The sequence below is a fragment of the Tupaia chinensis genome, unplaced genomic scaffold (assembly GCF_000334495.1).
Source record: "Tupaia chinensis unplaced genomic scaffold, TupChi_1.0 Scaffold000316_1, whole genome shotgun sequence".
Taxonomy (NCBI): Eukaryota; Metazoa; Chordata; class Mammalia; order Scandentia; family Tupaiidae; genus Tupaia; species Tupaia belangeri.
The window spans coordinates 3,258,220-3,271,538 of NW_006159809.1; the positions used below are offsets into that span (position 1 = coordinate 3,258,220).

The 13,319-nt window shown below is 48.7% G+C and overlaps 1 protein-coding gene across 2 annotated transcripts in view; it reads right to left on the minus strand.

The window, feature by feature from the left end:
* HK2 (hexokinase 2) overlaps window positions 1-13,319 on the minus strand; it is a 71,284-nt gene that overhangs the window by 5,473 nt on the left and 52,492 nt on the right. For both annotated transcript variants that reach the window (XM_027772940.1, XM_006151198.3), the window contains 9 exons: window positions 12,662-12,817; window positions 11,082-11,315; window positions 9,492-9,796; window positions 7,756-7,904; window positions 7,495-7,614; window positions 3,357-3,452; window positions 2,375-2,474; window positions 2,097-2,280; window positions 785-940 (listed from right to left, as the gene is read on the minus strand). In XM_027772940.1, the coding sequence (XP_027628741.1) occupies window positions 785-940; window positions 2,097-2,280; window positions 2,375-2,474; window positions 3,357-3,452; window positions 7,495-7,614; window positions 7,756-7,904; window positions 9,492-9,796; window positions 11,082-11,315; window positions 12,662-12,817 (1,500 nt within the window). The remainder of the gene's footprint in view (window positions 1-784; window positions 941-2,096; window positions 2,281-2,374; window positions 2,475-3,356; window positions 3,453-7,494; window positions 7,615-7,755; window positions 7,905-9,491; window positions 9,797-11,081; window positions 11,316-12,661; window positions 12,818-13,319) is intronic.

Here is a 13,319-nt window from a genome sequence, read left to right on the forward strand (position 1 = left end):
CTGCTGTTTTCATTCTGCCACCTCAGGTGCTCTGAACCCTACTTTCGCACTATTTGTGAAAAGAACGTAAATAAAATTGTAGGATGGAAATAAACCCTATTATATGAAGGAATCTAGCAGGTCATTAGAGTTTTTTTCTGTTTTTCTTTGCATCGTGACTTTTCTAATGACCCAATATTAGAAGCCTAGAATCATCTTCTTGCACATAAGCAGACATACAAACATATTCCTTCTATTCACTGGTGTGTGTGCCCTAGGGGACCTCTCATGTCATTGTCCAATTCCCGTTCTATGCCCGAAGATTAGTAAGCTAAGACATAGCATTCGTTCTAAAGGGTTTGAAACCACCATCCTAACTTGGAGCAGACTTCTGCCATTAGACGGGAGGAAGGAGGCTTGGTTTCTGCACTGCCTGGCTTTCTAATTTTTTCTCAATCCTGATTACCACAGTCAGCAGTCAGAAAGGACCTCTGAGCCAGGTATGGTAGTTTCAATAGGTTATCTTCCTCTGTGCATTTCTACATATTCTTTGAACAAGTATCTGTCTACCTTTGACATTTGATGTCACCCATCACTGCATAAGAATGTTATGTTTGCCCTTAAAATGAAAACTCTCCATGAGGTACTTGAAGTAAACACTATCGACATGACCGTGTTAGTCACTAAACTGACCTTTATGTAAACCACACCCTGATCTTCCTTCAGCTGTGAAAATCCTTCAGTTGTCTGTTCATGAGAAAAAAGGAGGGCATAGTCCCACCCTACCCAGCCCCTAAACTCTTACCTCTCAATCTGAGACAGGAACTTGGTCTCGAAGATTCCTCTTGTCTTGAGCCTCTCTGAGATGCGACCACGGAAGAGCAGCCCACGCTTGGTGAAATCGATGAGGATGTTCCGGACAATCTCACCCAGGTACATGCCACTGATCATTTTCTCAAACCTGCCATGCCAGTAACGTTTATGGAAGTTAAGTAGGAAAGGGTGAGGGTGTGTTGAGACAGAGGAAGCCACAGCTCAGTGACCCCCAGTGCACTAGACGGTGAAGGGCACACGGACCGCCCCTCACTTGGGGGAAAGGAAATGCTGTTGACTCCCTTGGCAGGATTCCTGGTGTCCTCACACACTGACCCACATCTCAAAACTGACCACGGTGCCCAAAATTCATGGGGCTTTTGGGACTGAACCCACCTAGGATCATCTCATTTCAAGAAGGAGCACACGTCCACACCTCACTGTGCTTCTAGAAGCAGCGAAGAATGTGAAATCCTAATCCTTAATTTCACGAGGCATGTGGCATGCTTTCTCTGGGACTTAATCATTATCACTCAAGTAAACAGTCCAGCTATAGACCCCTATCTTGGCCACTGAACATGAGTGTGTAGACTTAAGGATCTTTAGGACCTGCATAGTGCCTTTTAAAAAGGTGAGGTCCCCTTTCAACCAAGACTCCATTGTCACCCCATGTTGTCTCATGCCAGCTGCTTCCTTCATTCATGGGACCTGGCTGGTCCCTGGAAGTATCTCAGTCTGTGACTTCTACTCTAGGTAAATGTTTGGCAAAGTGTATTCTACAAAACTAGGGACTTCGCTCAATCCAGTGAGGAAGCACTACAACATCATCTTCCTAGTGGAAAGTGTGTTGGCTCTTAAGCTATTGTCTCTCACCCCAGACCCTGTATCCCACCGCACACCAGGGACACAGGGGCCGGTGCTGTTCTGACAGTAGAAAAAGCTAGATGCTGGATGACCAAGGGAGGAAGGGAGCATCTGCTCCTGTCGCTGTCAGCCCATGAATGCTTCGTCATGCTGGCAGCACTAGATGGTTCAACCTTCTCTTTGTTTTACCTCCTAGTTCCTGACCCAGATTCTCATACTCTCCAGCCTGTTTTCCCAGCCCTTGAAGTGGGAGGTGCTGTTTATAGTTTCTAATCCTGAATTGTCTGGGTGTATTTGACAAGAACCCCTTTCCAAGAAACCTCTTCAGTTCACATCTCAAGGGATGAGCATCCTGGGAGATGCCATTGTAGAGGGCTGGGTCGTTCCTTGCTGTCTGGTTCTGGGACCCGCACCATGGGACCAAACAGGTGGGTGCCTACCTCTGTTTGCCGGGGTTGAGGGAGAGCTCATCCACAGCCACGTCGAATTCCGTGCGAAAGTCGTCCAGGCATCCATTGTCCCCGAAGGCCCCCCACTCCATGTTGACACACATACGTCCCTCTTCGCCCTCTACCAGCTCCACGTTGCGCATCTCCTCCATGTAGCAGGCGTTGCTGCCCGTGCCTGCCAGTCACAGAAACGCCAGGCCTCACTCAGCACCCGCTCCCATCCCCCAGGACCGTGCATCCCCCCTTGCAAAGACAGCCCAGGTCCTCACCAACAATGAGGCCGACTTCACAGTGAGGGTCTTCATAGCCACAGGTCATCATGGTTCCAACCGTGTCGTTCACCACAGCCACCACATCCAGGTCAAACTCCTAAGAGGGCAGAAGTAGGTGCCTAGTTACAAACAAACCCTAACGGTCTCCTTTCAGACTTTCGCAATAGAGATTTATATGTAAATAAACTATAACTCCTGGGGCCAGCAGGTGGCATGGTGGTTAAGGGTGCTGGACTCCCACATGGCTGATCATGGTTCAAATCTTGGACCTGGCAGCTTGCTTTCTCACTAGCCCTCTCTCTTTTTCCCTCTCTCTTGCTCTCTTGCTCTCACTCTGTTCCTCTCTGGTCAAACTAAAATAAATAAAGTTGAATAAAATAATTCTAAAATTATCCTAATCCAAGCTCATTCTCCTATTTCATTCAGGTCTCAGCTCACATGTCACCAGCTCAGAGAGCCTGTCTCTGGTCATAACATTTAAGATGCCCCTTACCCAGCCCACTCAATCTGTTCTCCATGTTCAGCTTTGTTTTTCTTCACATTTACCATCAGATCATGGGTTTATTGGTTTATAAAAAACTTTGTGGTGGGGCCGGCAAGTGGCACAGTGGTTAAAGGAGCTGGACTCCCACATGGCCAACCATGGTTCAAGTCTCGGACCTGGTGGCTTGCTTTCTCACTTCTTCTCTCTCTCTGTTTCTCTCTGATCCAACTGGAAAATAATAATGATAATAATAATAAATAAAGTTAAATAAAATAATTCTTTAAAAAAAAAAAAACCTTTGTGGTCACTCCTAACTTCCCAGGGCTGAGAACAGGGTTTGACCCAGAGTGGATACTCAATAATTGCCAAGTGATTAAGTTCATCTTCCCCCTCATCAGCGCAACTGCACACAACATCGCTCCCGTGCTCTAAACACACACATCACTGTGGGCATCGCAGATCTGCCCTCTCAGGCCTGGAATGCGTCTCTCCTACCTCTCGCCGGTGGATCGCTTCCTTCAGCAGGGTGACCACGTCCTCACCCTCACAGCCAGATGCCTTGAAGCCTTTTGTCCATTTGAGGAGGATGCTCTAAAAAATCACACATGAGCGAGGCAGAACATCAGAGAAGGAATCCTGGGTCGTCTCCGGGGCTCCGGCTGTGCATCTAACTCAGCCTCACGGGTCAGACAGATTCCCTGGGGCAACCAGTAATCTCAGCCACAAATGACACTAGACCTGCTCCTAAGGCAGCTACTTAGACTGACTGAGCACCTACTCTGTGCCAGGTACTAAGCTAGGTGCATCCCGTGTGTGACACCATCTCATCTTCGGTCACCTGTGCACCTTAGCATCATCACGCCCACTTCACAGAAACACTGAGATTCTGGTGCGACTTGCCCCAGGCTACAGCATGGAAGAGAGGAGCAGGACTTGCCCCAGGCCTGCCGACTCCAGAGAATGGGCTCCTATGCACCTGCTGGGAGACTTATTCTATGTGCTCGGTTCCCTCACGGGGCTAGGCAGTTCGCCCTGTCCTCTTCCTATATTTATAGCACGAGGTAATTTTCAAACTCCAGTATCCAGTGAGCAAGCGCCTGCCCCTGCTGGGGCCATGTCTAGGCTTCAGCACCATCTTCCATTCCTCTGTGCGGGGAAACTCCTGGCTCTTCCTCAAAGTCCTCTGCAGGTCCCTCATCTTCAACATGGCCCTTCATGCCACAGGGCACTCCAGGAGCAGATGCGCAATGGCTTTGCACATGGGAGAACGCTGTGAACCTGGTACTCTCTGCTGCTGCAGCTCCCAACTCCCGGCTCCCCCACCCGGAAGGCCCGTGTCCACACGTGGGCTCCGTGCTCACTAGCTAGCAGTTGTACGGTCTCTGCAGGTTTTGCTCTGGGCTCCATGCCCATCAGCTTGCATTTCATTCACATCCACCTGGATGTTCAGAGCCAGGAGAGTCAGAAAACCAGAGCACCTCCCTGCCGAGCGCTGGTTTACACACCCATATCCAGGCAAGCATGTGCTTATCTCCTCCATCCCCTCTCTCATCTATGAGTCAGCGTTTTATCTCGGACAAATTTTTGTGTTTGGCACTGTAAAGTTTATAGCATGTTTCATTAACATTATTTCAGGTGGTCCTTAAGCTTATTATTAGGCCCCAGCAGCTGGGGGAAGGGGGGGCTGGCCCAAGGCCAGCAGCTAATCAGCGCACCTGGAGGCCTTTAAGCTCCCAGCGCCTGCTGATTCTCCCTCCGCAGGACACCTCCCCAGGCCCACCAGCCACAACAGTCACCTGCTTTATCGGCTCTTATTTTTATAATTCTAGATGGCATGCCTGCTCCCTACAGAAAATGGGAACATAAAGAATAAAATCTAGTACAATGACCAAGAATTTCACAATTCAGACAGACGCAGTTAAGAGGCCTTCCAGTTTACCCAATAAGTACATAAATAAATAGATACATGCACGCTGGCAAGGAAAGTAAGATAGTGCCGGTTTAAAAGTATTTTATTAGGACGCCTAGAAAGATAGTCACTCGACTATGCTTTAATTTTCCTATTAACCATACTTTTCTATTTCTCTATATTAAAAAGAAATTGCAATTTTTAAAAAATGTTTGCCAAGAGAGCATGTGTCCTCACCAGAGAGAGACAGAGAAACTGAGAAAGCACCCCACATAGGGGCATCACACCACGATCTCTTCTCCATTTCTCCCTCCTTTCTGGATTTTGGGCATGCACACACACATGCCAGGCATGTTTTTCAAGCCACCAGATCCAGGACTCCAGTGGCACAGTCAGCCATTTGGGATCTATCTTCCTTAACCACCATGCCACTGGCTGGCCCAAGCGATTACAATTTTTAGAGAAAAATACTTTAAAAATTTGGGTCAGGAGGCAAACAGCACAGTGGTAAAACACGGCATTCTGTAAGGCTGACCTGCGGAAGGGTCTGGGTTCACATCTAGAGCCCTCCCTGGGTATGCTGAGCATACACCTGCTCATGTTCCAGGACTGCCTGAGACTAGGGACGGGCCCCCAGCATCAAGACCCTTTTGGGGATGCTGTGCCTCTGTCTGCCTCTCTCTCACTTGTTCACAGGAGGAGCAATAAATAAACTTTTTAAAAAGTTTTAGGAATCAGCAGTTGGTATAATAGCTATGTCACTGGATTCCCATGTCATCAACCGCAGTTCGAGTCCCGGACCCAGTGGCCCATGTGCGTGCGTGCCCAAGATCCTGAGAGAAGAATGGAGGAGAGCAAATTGCAGCATGGCCATCCCCCGTGGGGGGTGATTTCTTGCTTTCTGTCTCTCTGTCTTTCTGGCAAGCACACGCGCCCTATAGCAAAAAATCTCTTTAAAAAAAGTTTTAGTTATTCCACTAATATTTTCCCACGTCATTGAATTTCTTTTTTTCTTCAAATGAACTCTTAACTGAGACTGGGCAATGAATGCCTCAAAATGTAACTATTAGGATGTCGGGAAAGTCATAACATAGTATTCTGTTTTTCTATGCAAAAATGTGTCATGACTTTCCCGACAACCCAATATTTCCTGGCTATTGAACAATTAGGTTTGTTTCTAATACCTTTGTTATAAGTAATGTTCCATTAAATGCTGCATAAATATTTATCCACATGGCTGATCTTTCCTTTTGCTGAACTGATACAAATGTAGAGGTTTTGAAAACTTAATGCATTGACACACACAAAAACAATGTGTTGAGACAAAGGAATCGGCAAAGTTTAAAGCAACACAGACTGGTTTGACACCAGATGGATGTCAGTACGTGTTGGGAAATACTGGATCATGCAGGGTTTTCATTGCGGAACTTCCCGAAACCCAATTATACTAATGCATGGGGCTGGGGAGTAGAAGGCACTTAGAAAACTTAGTGAAGCAACTCTGTGTCAGTGTTCCAGGAACCCCATGGGGAATGCCGGCCTTTGCCCACGACTGGGGTGGGCTCCTTGGCTGTGGCCAAACTAATTCTTTCTGTGACTTATTCCCACTGCCAAGTCCTTCTCCATGCTGGCCCAGCCTGTCTGCCTTTCCTGCCTACCTTTCTCTCCTCTCAACTCAGTCCTCTGACTCGTTCCAAGGATCCCCCAGCCTCCCTTCTCCATGCTGGCCCAGCCTGTCCGCCTTTCCTGCCTACCTTTCTTTCCTATCAACTCAATCCTCTGACTCGTTCCAAGGATCCCCCAGCCTCTCGGGGAGGTGCCCAGATTCACATCACGTTGCACGTCCTCAGTGCTTCAGCGCCAATTGGTGCCCCACCTCACACAGTAAGTAGCTCCTCATGTTCTGAGCTTGCTTCATCAGCTCAGCTTGCTTAGTAGCATCTAAGGCAGGAGGCATGATGTTAAACCTGGCACCTGAGGTGAGCAGGTGGGCTTCCACATGCCTGAGCCATAGAGAAACAACTGTCTTCACAATGGCATTCTGATTTCCAATACACTAGTCATCCACCAGATCCAAGGACTGCCTGCTCACTTCTCCATGTCTGGGCACTTTTGTGTACAGAACACCTGGGGTGCTAGCTCTTCACCCACCTGCTTCATTCGTCCAGGACAAGCTGAAGGGGACTGAGAAACCCAGAAGACACTAAAAAGAGCCTGGGCTTCCAGACAAAAGGAGATGAAATAAAAAGCCCCCAAGCACACAGCAAGGGCCTAAGAGCAGACACTCTGGCATCAGGAAACCAGAATTCAAATTGTGGCTTGGCCACTGTGAGCTACACGACCTGGAGCAAGATAGTCGGAACCTCTGTGGACCCTATTTCCCTTTCTGCAAAATGGGTTTACCTTGTATAGTTGCTATGAGGGTTCAATGAGCTAATGCATGTGGGGAGCCTAATATACTACTTGGCATAAAGTGCTTAAACGATGTTAGTCGCTAATTTTGCTTAGTATCATTGTCATCATCCCCAGAAATGTTATGGCCAAGTAACCTACCTAACATCCACCAGCCTCAACTTATTCATTCCCATCAACCAGCCCCTTGTCTCCACTGTCACTCTTGCCCTTTTTTCCCTCCTCTCAGCTCAGCTTTCTCCCCACTCCAAACCTGGGCTAGTATAGAGTCACTAAAGCCCATAGGAGAGCCCTCCTGGGGAGCACTGTTACCTCATCCAGGCTGTTCTGCTGGCAGGGGAAGGAGAAGGTAAAGCCCAGAGGCAGGGACACGCCCTTCATGCCCATGTACTCGAGGAAGTCGGCAATGCACTGGACGATGTGGTCGAAGAGCTGCAGGGAGAAGTGGGGCGCTGAGGGAAGGGCCTAAGGTCCACCTTGCCCTCCCAGGGTCAAGTGCAGAGAGCACTGTCCTTGAAGGCAAAAGGCAGATATCTACCGGGGGCAACTCCCAGAGGTGCTAGCCTGCCTCACCTCGTCTCCTGTGCCATGCATGACCTCCTGCGGGATGGAGTAGATCTTGTTGTGCATCTCCACTCCGCGCCACTTTCCATTCCGCACGCGCACCAGCAGGACCCGGAAATTGGTTCCTCCAAGGTCCAAAGCCAAGAAGTCTCCTTTTTCTGAAAAAAATAAGCCCAGGAAGGTGAGAACTTGGGCATCAGCCCTCGCCACACAGAAAATGACAGAGCCTAAGCACATGACAGCAGGGGTGGGGTGGTAATTCCTCCCTCGGGCCCCTGGAGCCACAGTGAAGAAAATGGATTCCCTGGGACCATATCCCTGCTGGCTCCTTAGTATTATCATTTTCAAATGATCCCAAGTGGGGGGGCTTCAGAAGTCACAACGAGCTCTGCAGAACATGGGGAATGCTGACACAGTTCACCAAGGACAACCAAATACACTAGTCATGCTAAATCAAATGCCACCTCGGAATGGAGTCGAGAACAGAGAGAACAGCAGAGACCAGTTCTTTGAAGGAAATCGTTCCAAATGAGAAACCTCTCCTTCATTGTAAATTACAATATGCCACATACCTCATACACAGTCCTCACTCAACCCCAGGGCAGTCCTGGGAAGGGGCATTCCATTTCCCTCTTAAAGATGACTGAGACTTGGGACCATCAGATGGTGTAATGGTTATGTCACTGGACTCCCACATAGTCAACCTCAGTTCAAGGCCCAGACCCAGTGGCTTAAACTTCATGCCAGGCATGTGTGCATATGTGCCCAAAATCCCAAGAGAAGGGATTGCAGCATGGCCATCCCCCCTGGGGAGGTGATTTTTCTCTCTCTCTCTGTCTCTCTCTCTCTCCCCCTGCCTCCCTCATAAGTGCACATGCCCTATAGCAAAAATCTATGGAAAAAAAAAAAAAGATAACTGAGACTCAGCTAGGACATGTCACTTGCCCAATGTCACACAGCCAGAACAGCATGAAAAAGGAATCAAATCTTACCCTCTATCTCTGTAACTGTGCTATACTGGCCTGGTCACCTATCACTCTCTCTGAACTGGAAAAAGACTTCAATTTCTCAGGTGTCAAGATTTACACCAGAGGTCAGAAATCTTTTTTGTAAAGGCCCAGGTAGTAACTTTACACGAGGGGTCAAAAATATTGTTTCTGTAAAGGCCCAACGGTCTCTACTGCAACCACTCAACTTCGCCATGGCAGTACAAAGCAGCTACAGACCACAGACGGACAAACGGGCATGGCTGTGTACCAATAAAACTTTATTTACAAAATAAGCAGTAGGCCAGATTTGGCTTATAGGTCTAAGTTTGCTGACTCCTGTCCCAGAGCAGTGACGGTTGTAGGTGTCGGCTCTGGTACCTGAATTACTGAGTTTGAAGCCCAGCTCTGACATTTTCTGGTTATGTGAACTCAGGAAGGTTCTAAATGCTCTGTGCCTATGCTCTGTCAAACATAGCAGTTAGTTAATAAAATTAACTGATCTTTTTTAACAGTTAACAAAGTTTAAATGAATTAATTCATGCACAGTGCCTTGACACATATCATGAACATTCAATACATTCTAACTGTTGTCACTATTCAGTTTCAGCAGAGGAACCCCTTGGGTGAGCTCACCCAACACTAGAATTTCCTAGCAATAGAGCCGAAGAAACATGCTCTGGTTCAAACCCTCGATGCTGATACCTGGCACCAGCACGTGAGCCCACCACATGAGCCAGTGGCAACCCTGCCATGTACCTGTGCCGTCAGGGGTGGCACACACATAGGTGGGCAGCATCTTGACTGCAGCAATGGCGTGAGTCTCCTTTCTCAGACCTTTCTCCATTTCCACCTTCATCCTCTTCTTGACCTCCAGCAGCTGCTCATGGCTCAGCTTCAGGGCCTCCAGGGTCTTCTGACGGGCTCGCTGTTGGTCAGCCAGCCGGTAGGCCACTGCCGTCACCATGGCTGCCCCTTTGCCACTGCCATCCTCAGAGCGGAGGAAGCGGACCTCACAGTCAGGCACCAGTCGTCGCACAGCCTTGTGAAGACGATTGGCAAAACTAGAGTCGCCCAGATGGAGTAAGAGACAGATATCCATGGTTAGGGTCACTGGTACAAATGGCTGGGCAGTCATCACACTCAGCCCAAATGCCAGGAGTCACCTGCAGGAGCAGATGCTGCCCTGACCATCCCTTCCACTCTCCTTCCCAAACTAAGGGACACCATACAAAAACTTGGAGAGTCAACTATGAGCATTTTCACTGGGTTCACCCCCTACTGAAAGGAGAAGACCTGTCGACTGAGCTACTGTCCCCTGCCTGTGGATACATAAGACTCAATCTTCTTCATCAAGCTGGCCCACAGGCTATGCTTCTCTGCCCATTATGGTACAATCAACCTCTTGGCTGGCATAGTCCAATGGATCAGGTGATTCTGATGTCACCTACTCTTCATGTCCCTTCACTTACTTCATTAGATGCTGCCTGGAAAGACCCGAAATAGAAAATCTAGAAATGCTCTTCTAAACTTGGGGCTTTCTTTTGATGGTTTCTGCCCATGATCCCAAAGTGACCGAACAGCTAAAGACAACACACACAGTCAACAAGTAACCCCTAGGTAGCAGTTGCTTTAAGCCATGGTCTCCAGGTCCCATTAATCTAAGTGTGGTGTGTGGACCAGCAGCCTCGCTGGTCTGTTAGAGACCTTCTGAGCTAGAACCTGCCTCTTAACCACATCCCAGGTGATCTGTATGCATGTTCAAGCTTTTGAGGCACTGGGCTAGAGCTGGGGGAGCTCAGGGCTAGACCTTCTGTACCAAACAACTAAGTCAATGAGGGTACACTGGCCTGGCACTCATATTGTACCAAAATGATAGAGACATAAGTGAACACAATAGAGAGATAGCTTTCGGGTCCCCACTGGAGTCTGAACATTTTGGTACATATGACCTGAGGGATCAAAACATGGACAGGAGGGGATCAATTTACTACCAGGGTCAGCCAGAGAGGCTGGTAACCCGTGGGGCTGGAGTGGCTGCCGGCAGAAGACTAAGTCCCTGTAGGAACTGCTGGGAATCATGAGAGAATAAAGAATAAGACACTAACTTATAAAGACAAGGTAGAAAAGGGTGCCTAGCAGCCAGGGGTGTCCTAAAGGGGACCCAAGTCACTGGCCGCCTTCAGAATCACCTCCAGCCCCCAATTCCCACTTGTATCCCACAAAGTCTTTTAGCGCCATGGTCCATCTCAATCGTCCCCAAAACACAAAACAGAGCTGGCCTTGGAGTCACTCAGTCCCCAGGTGCTCTGGCTGCTCCCCCCGCCCCATCCCGGGATGCCGACTCACTGGGGGTGTTTCTTGTAGACAGACCCATCGACCCCGATGGTGGAGCGCAGCCGCTCCTCGCCCTTGTTTTCTTTGATGCGCCGCAGCACAGCAGCCAGGGTGGCTGCACACAGGCTGGCCGAGCGGGTGGACACGATCTGGCAGATCCGGTGAGTGGCCACACAGTCTTCCTCTGTTGGGTCCAGGCCCAGCCGTGTTAAGATCTCGCGGGCCTTCCGGATGCCATCCTTCTCCCTGGAAACAGAAAAACAGTGTGTAGGCACATGATCAACTCACTGTGGCCAATGGGAGGGGTGTGGGCTGGCAAGAAAACCCCTCCACTCTAGCAAATTCCTTCTCCCAGTGAGAGCAGACTCCCTCTTTACTGTGCTGCTCGTGTGCGTGTGTGTGTGTGTGTGTGTGTGTGTAGGTAGATAGGTAGGTAGAACAAGGAACAAAACACAACACAGCCACCCTGAGGCTTCTCTGCCAAATAGACCAACAGACAGACAGACAGACACATACATAGTCTTTCCCTGCCTTACCACGCTAGATGCCCTTCCTCTGAGAGAAGAACTACTGATGGGACAATATTTCTGGCACACATTCCGCCAGCACAAGGTACTGTTCCTGGTGCTTTCTACACCGAGTTTTGTGAGTGTGAGTTGGCTCTGTCTTTGTCACGGAGTGGTCAGCCTCTGCCTCAGTCCCTCTGAATGTGAGGCTCCAGCGTGGTGCCCACCTGTCTGTCTCTCACAGTCAGAAGCTACGGCATTCGCCGTGGACTCGGCACTGCGCTCACTGTGTCTAATGAAGGCGAGATGTGCTGTGACATGAGCACATTCTCAGGGGACTAAGCGCCTCACAAAGAGGAGTACTTTCATTCCCCTTGGATATAGCAACAAGTAGGCATAGCTCTTTCAAGAGTTTCCACTTAAGGCAAAGTAATTCAAACTGTCTCCCTGGTCCCTTTGGCACCAAAATAAACTCCTTCTACTACCATCTGATCCCTGAAACAAGACATCCTCAAAATACAAGTGGAAATTTCAAGAGCAAGAAACTATGCTCAACTCAGGATATTATTAACTGAAAAACACAAATTGGACCATCCTCACTCCCATCCCTACCAGGCTGTGAAACTGCAAGTTCAGCTCTGCCTGTTGGAACTAAATGGTAGGCGTATCACTGGGCCACTCGAGGACCTCTTTCTCTGTTATGAAGCAGGTGTCAGGATAGCGTCCATTCAGAGAATTGTCAATAGGAAGCGAAAACTTCAGAAGGAAAAAGAGGCAGAAACAAGTAAGTCGTGAAGAGGGCCTTTGGGAGCCACTAGCATTAAACCCAGTGCAACAGCCCAAGTCCCTGCATTGTGGAGACCAAATACTTCCAGCACTGCGAGCCATCTTGGCAGTAATCATGCTCAAAATTGACAAGAAGAGAGGAATAAGTGGAGTAAAGTTGTGGCCCACTAAGGTCCATATTGTGCAAGACCCTTTTGTGTTCCATGATTAAAGAGCCAAAACGTCTTCCTCGTTCCCCCAATGCCTGTTCACCCTTCAGGAAACCCAGTGAGCAGAGAGATGGCAGGGCTAGAAGCTTACCCTTCAATATCCGAAACGTCTTTGGTCTCAAAGCGTCCTGTGATGAGGAGTTCAGAGCTGACCTTTCCCCCGAAGAGCAGCTCCTCCTTGGCCATCTTCACCAAGATAAGCCTCACTAGCTCCCCCATGTACATCCCACTGATCATCTTCTCAAACCTGCAGGGAGGCACAGACCAAAGAATAAGGTCTCCACTGTGAGCAAACCCCAGCGTTCCTACAGAGACAAGATACACACACGTGAACCGTACTATAGAGACTGGTATACAATACAGGGTTACCTTGTACGGCACTGCCCAGAATAAGATGGGGGTGGGGAGAGTGCAGCTCAGGTGAGCTGGAGGAGCTAGAGGGCTTGGGTTGATCCTGCAGGCTAGTGGGCCTTGAATTAAACTATGGAGAAAAATGGGCCTAAAACAAGACATCCAGGGAGTGTGGAACATTCTAGAACAACCTGAATTTTAGGTAAATTTTTTACATGTACAGTAGTGATTTTTAACATTCTTCTCAAACAATGAAAAGCTTTTTTTAAATGAAATTTTATATGAAGCCCCTATATTTATTTACAAGAGAAAAAATTCCATTTGATTAAATATGGAGCACAGGCCCAGAGGCTCTGACCGCTATCCTCCCTCCCCTTGCAGGCCATTCTTGGCATTCC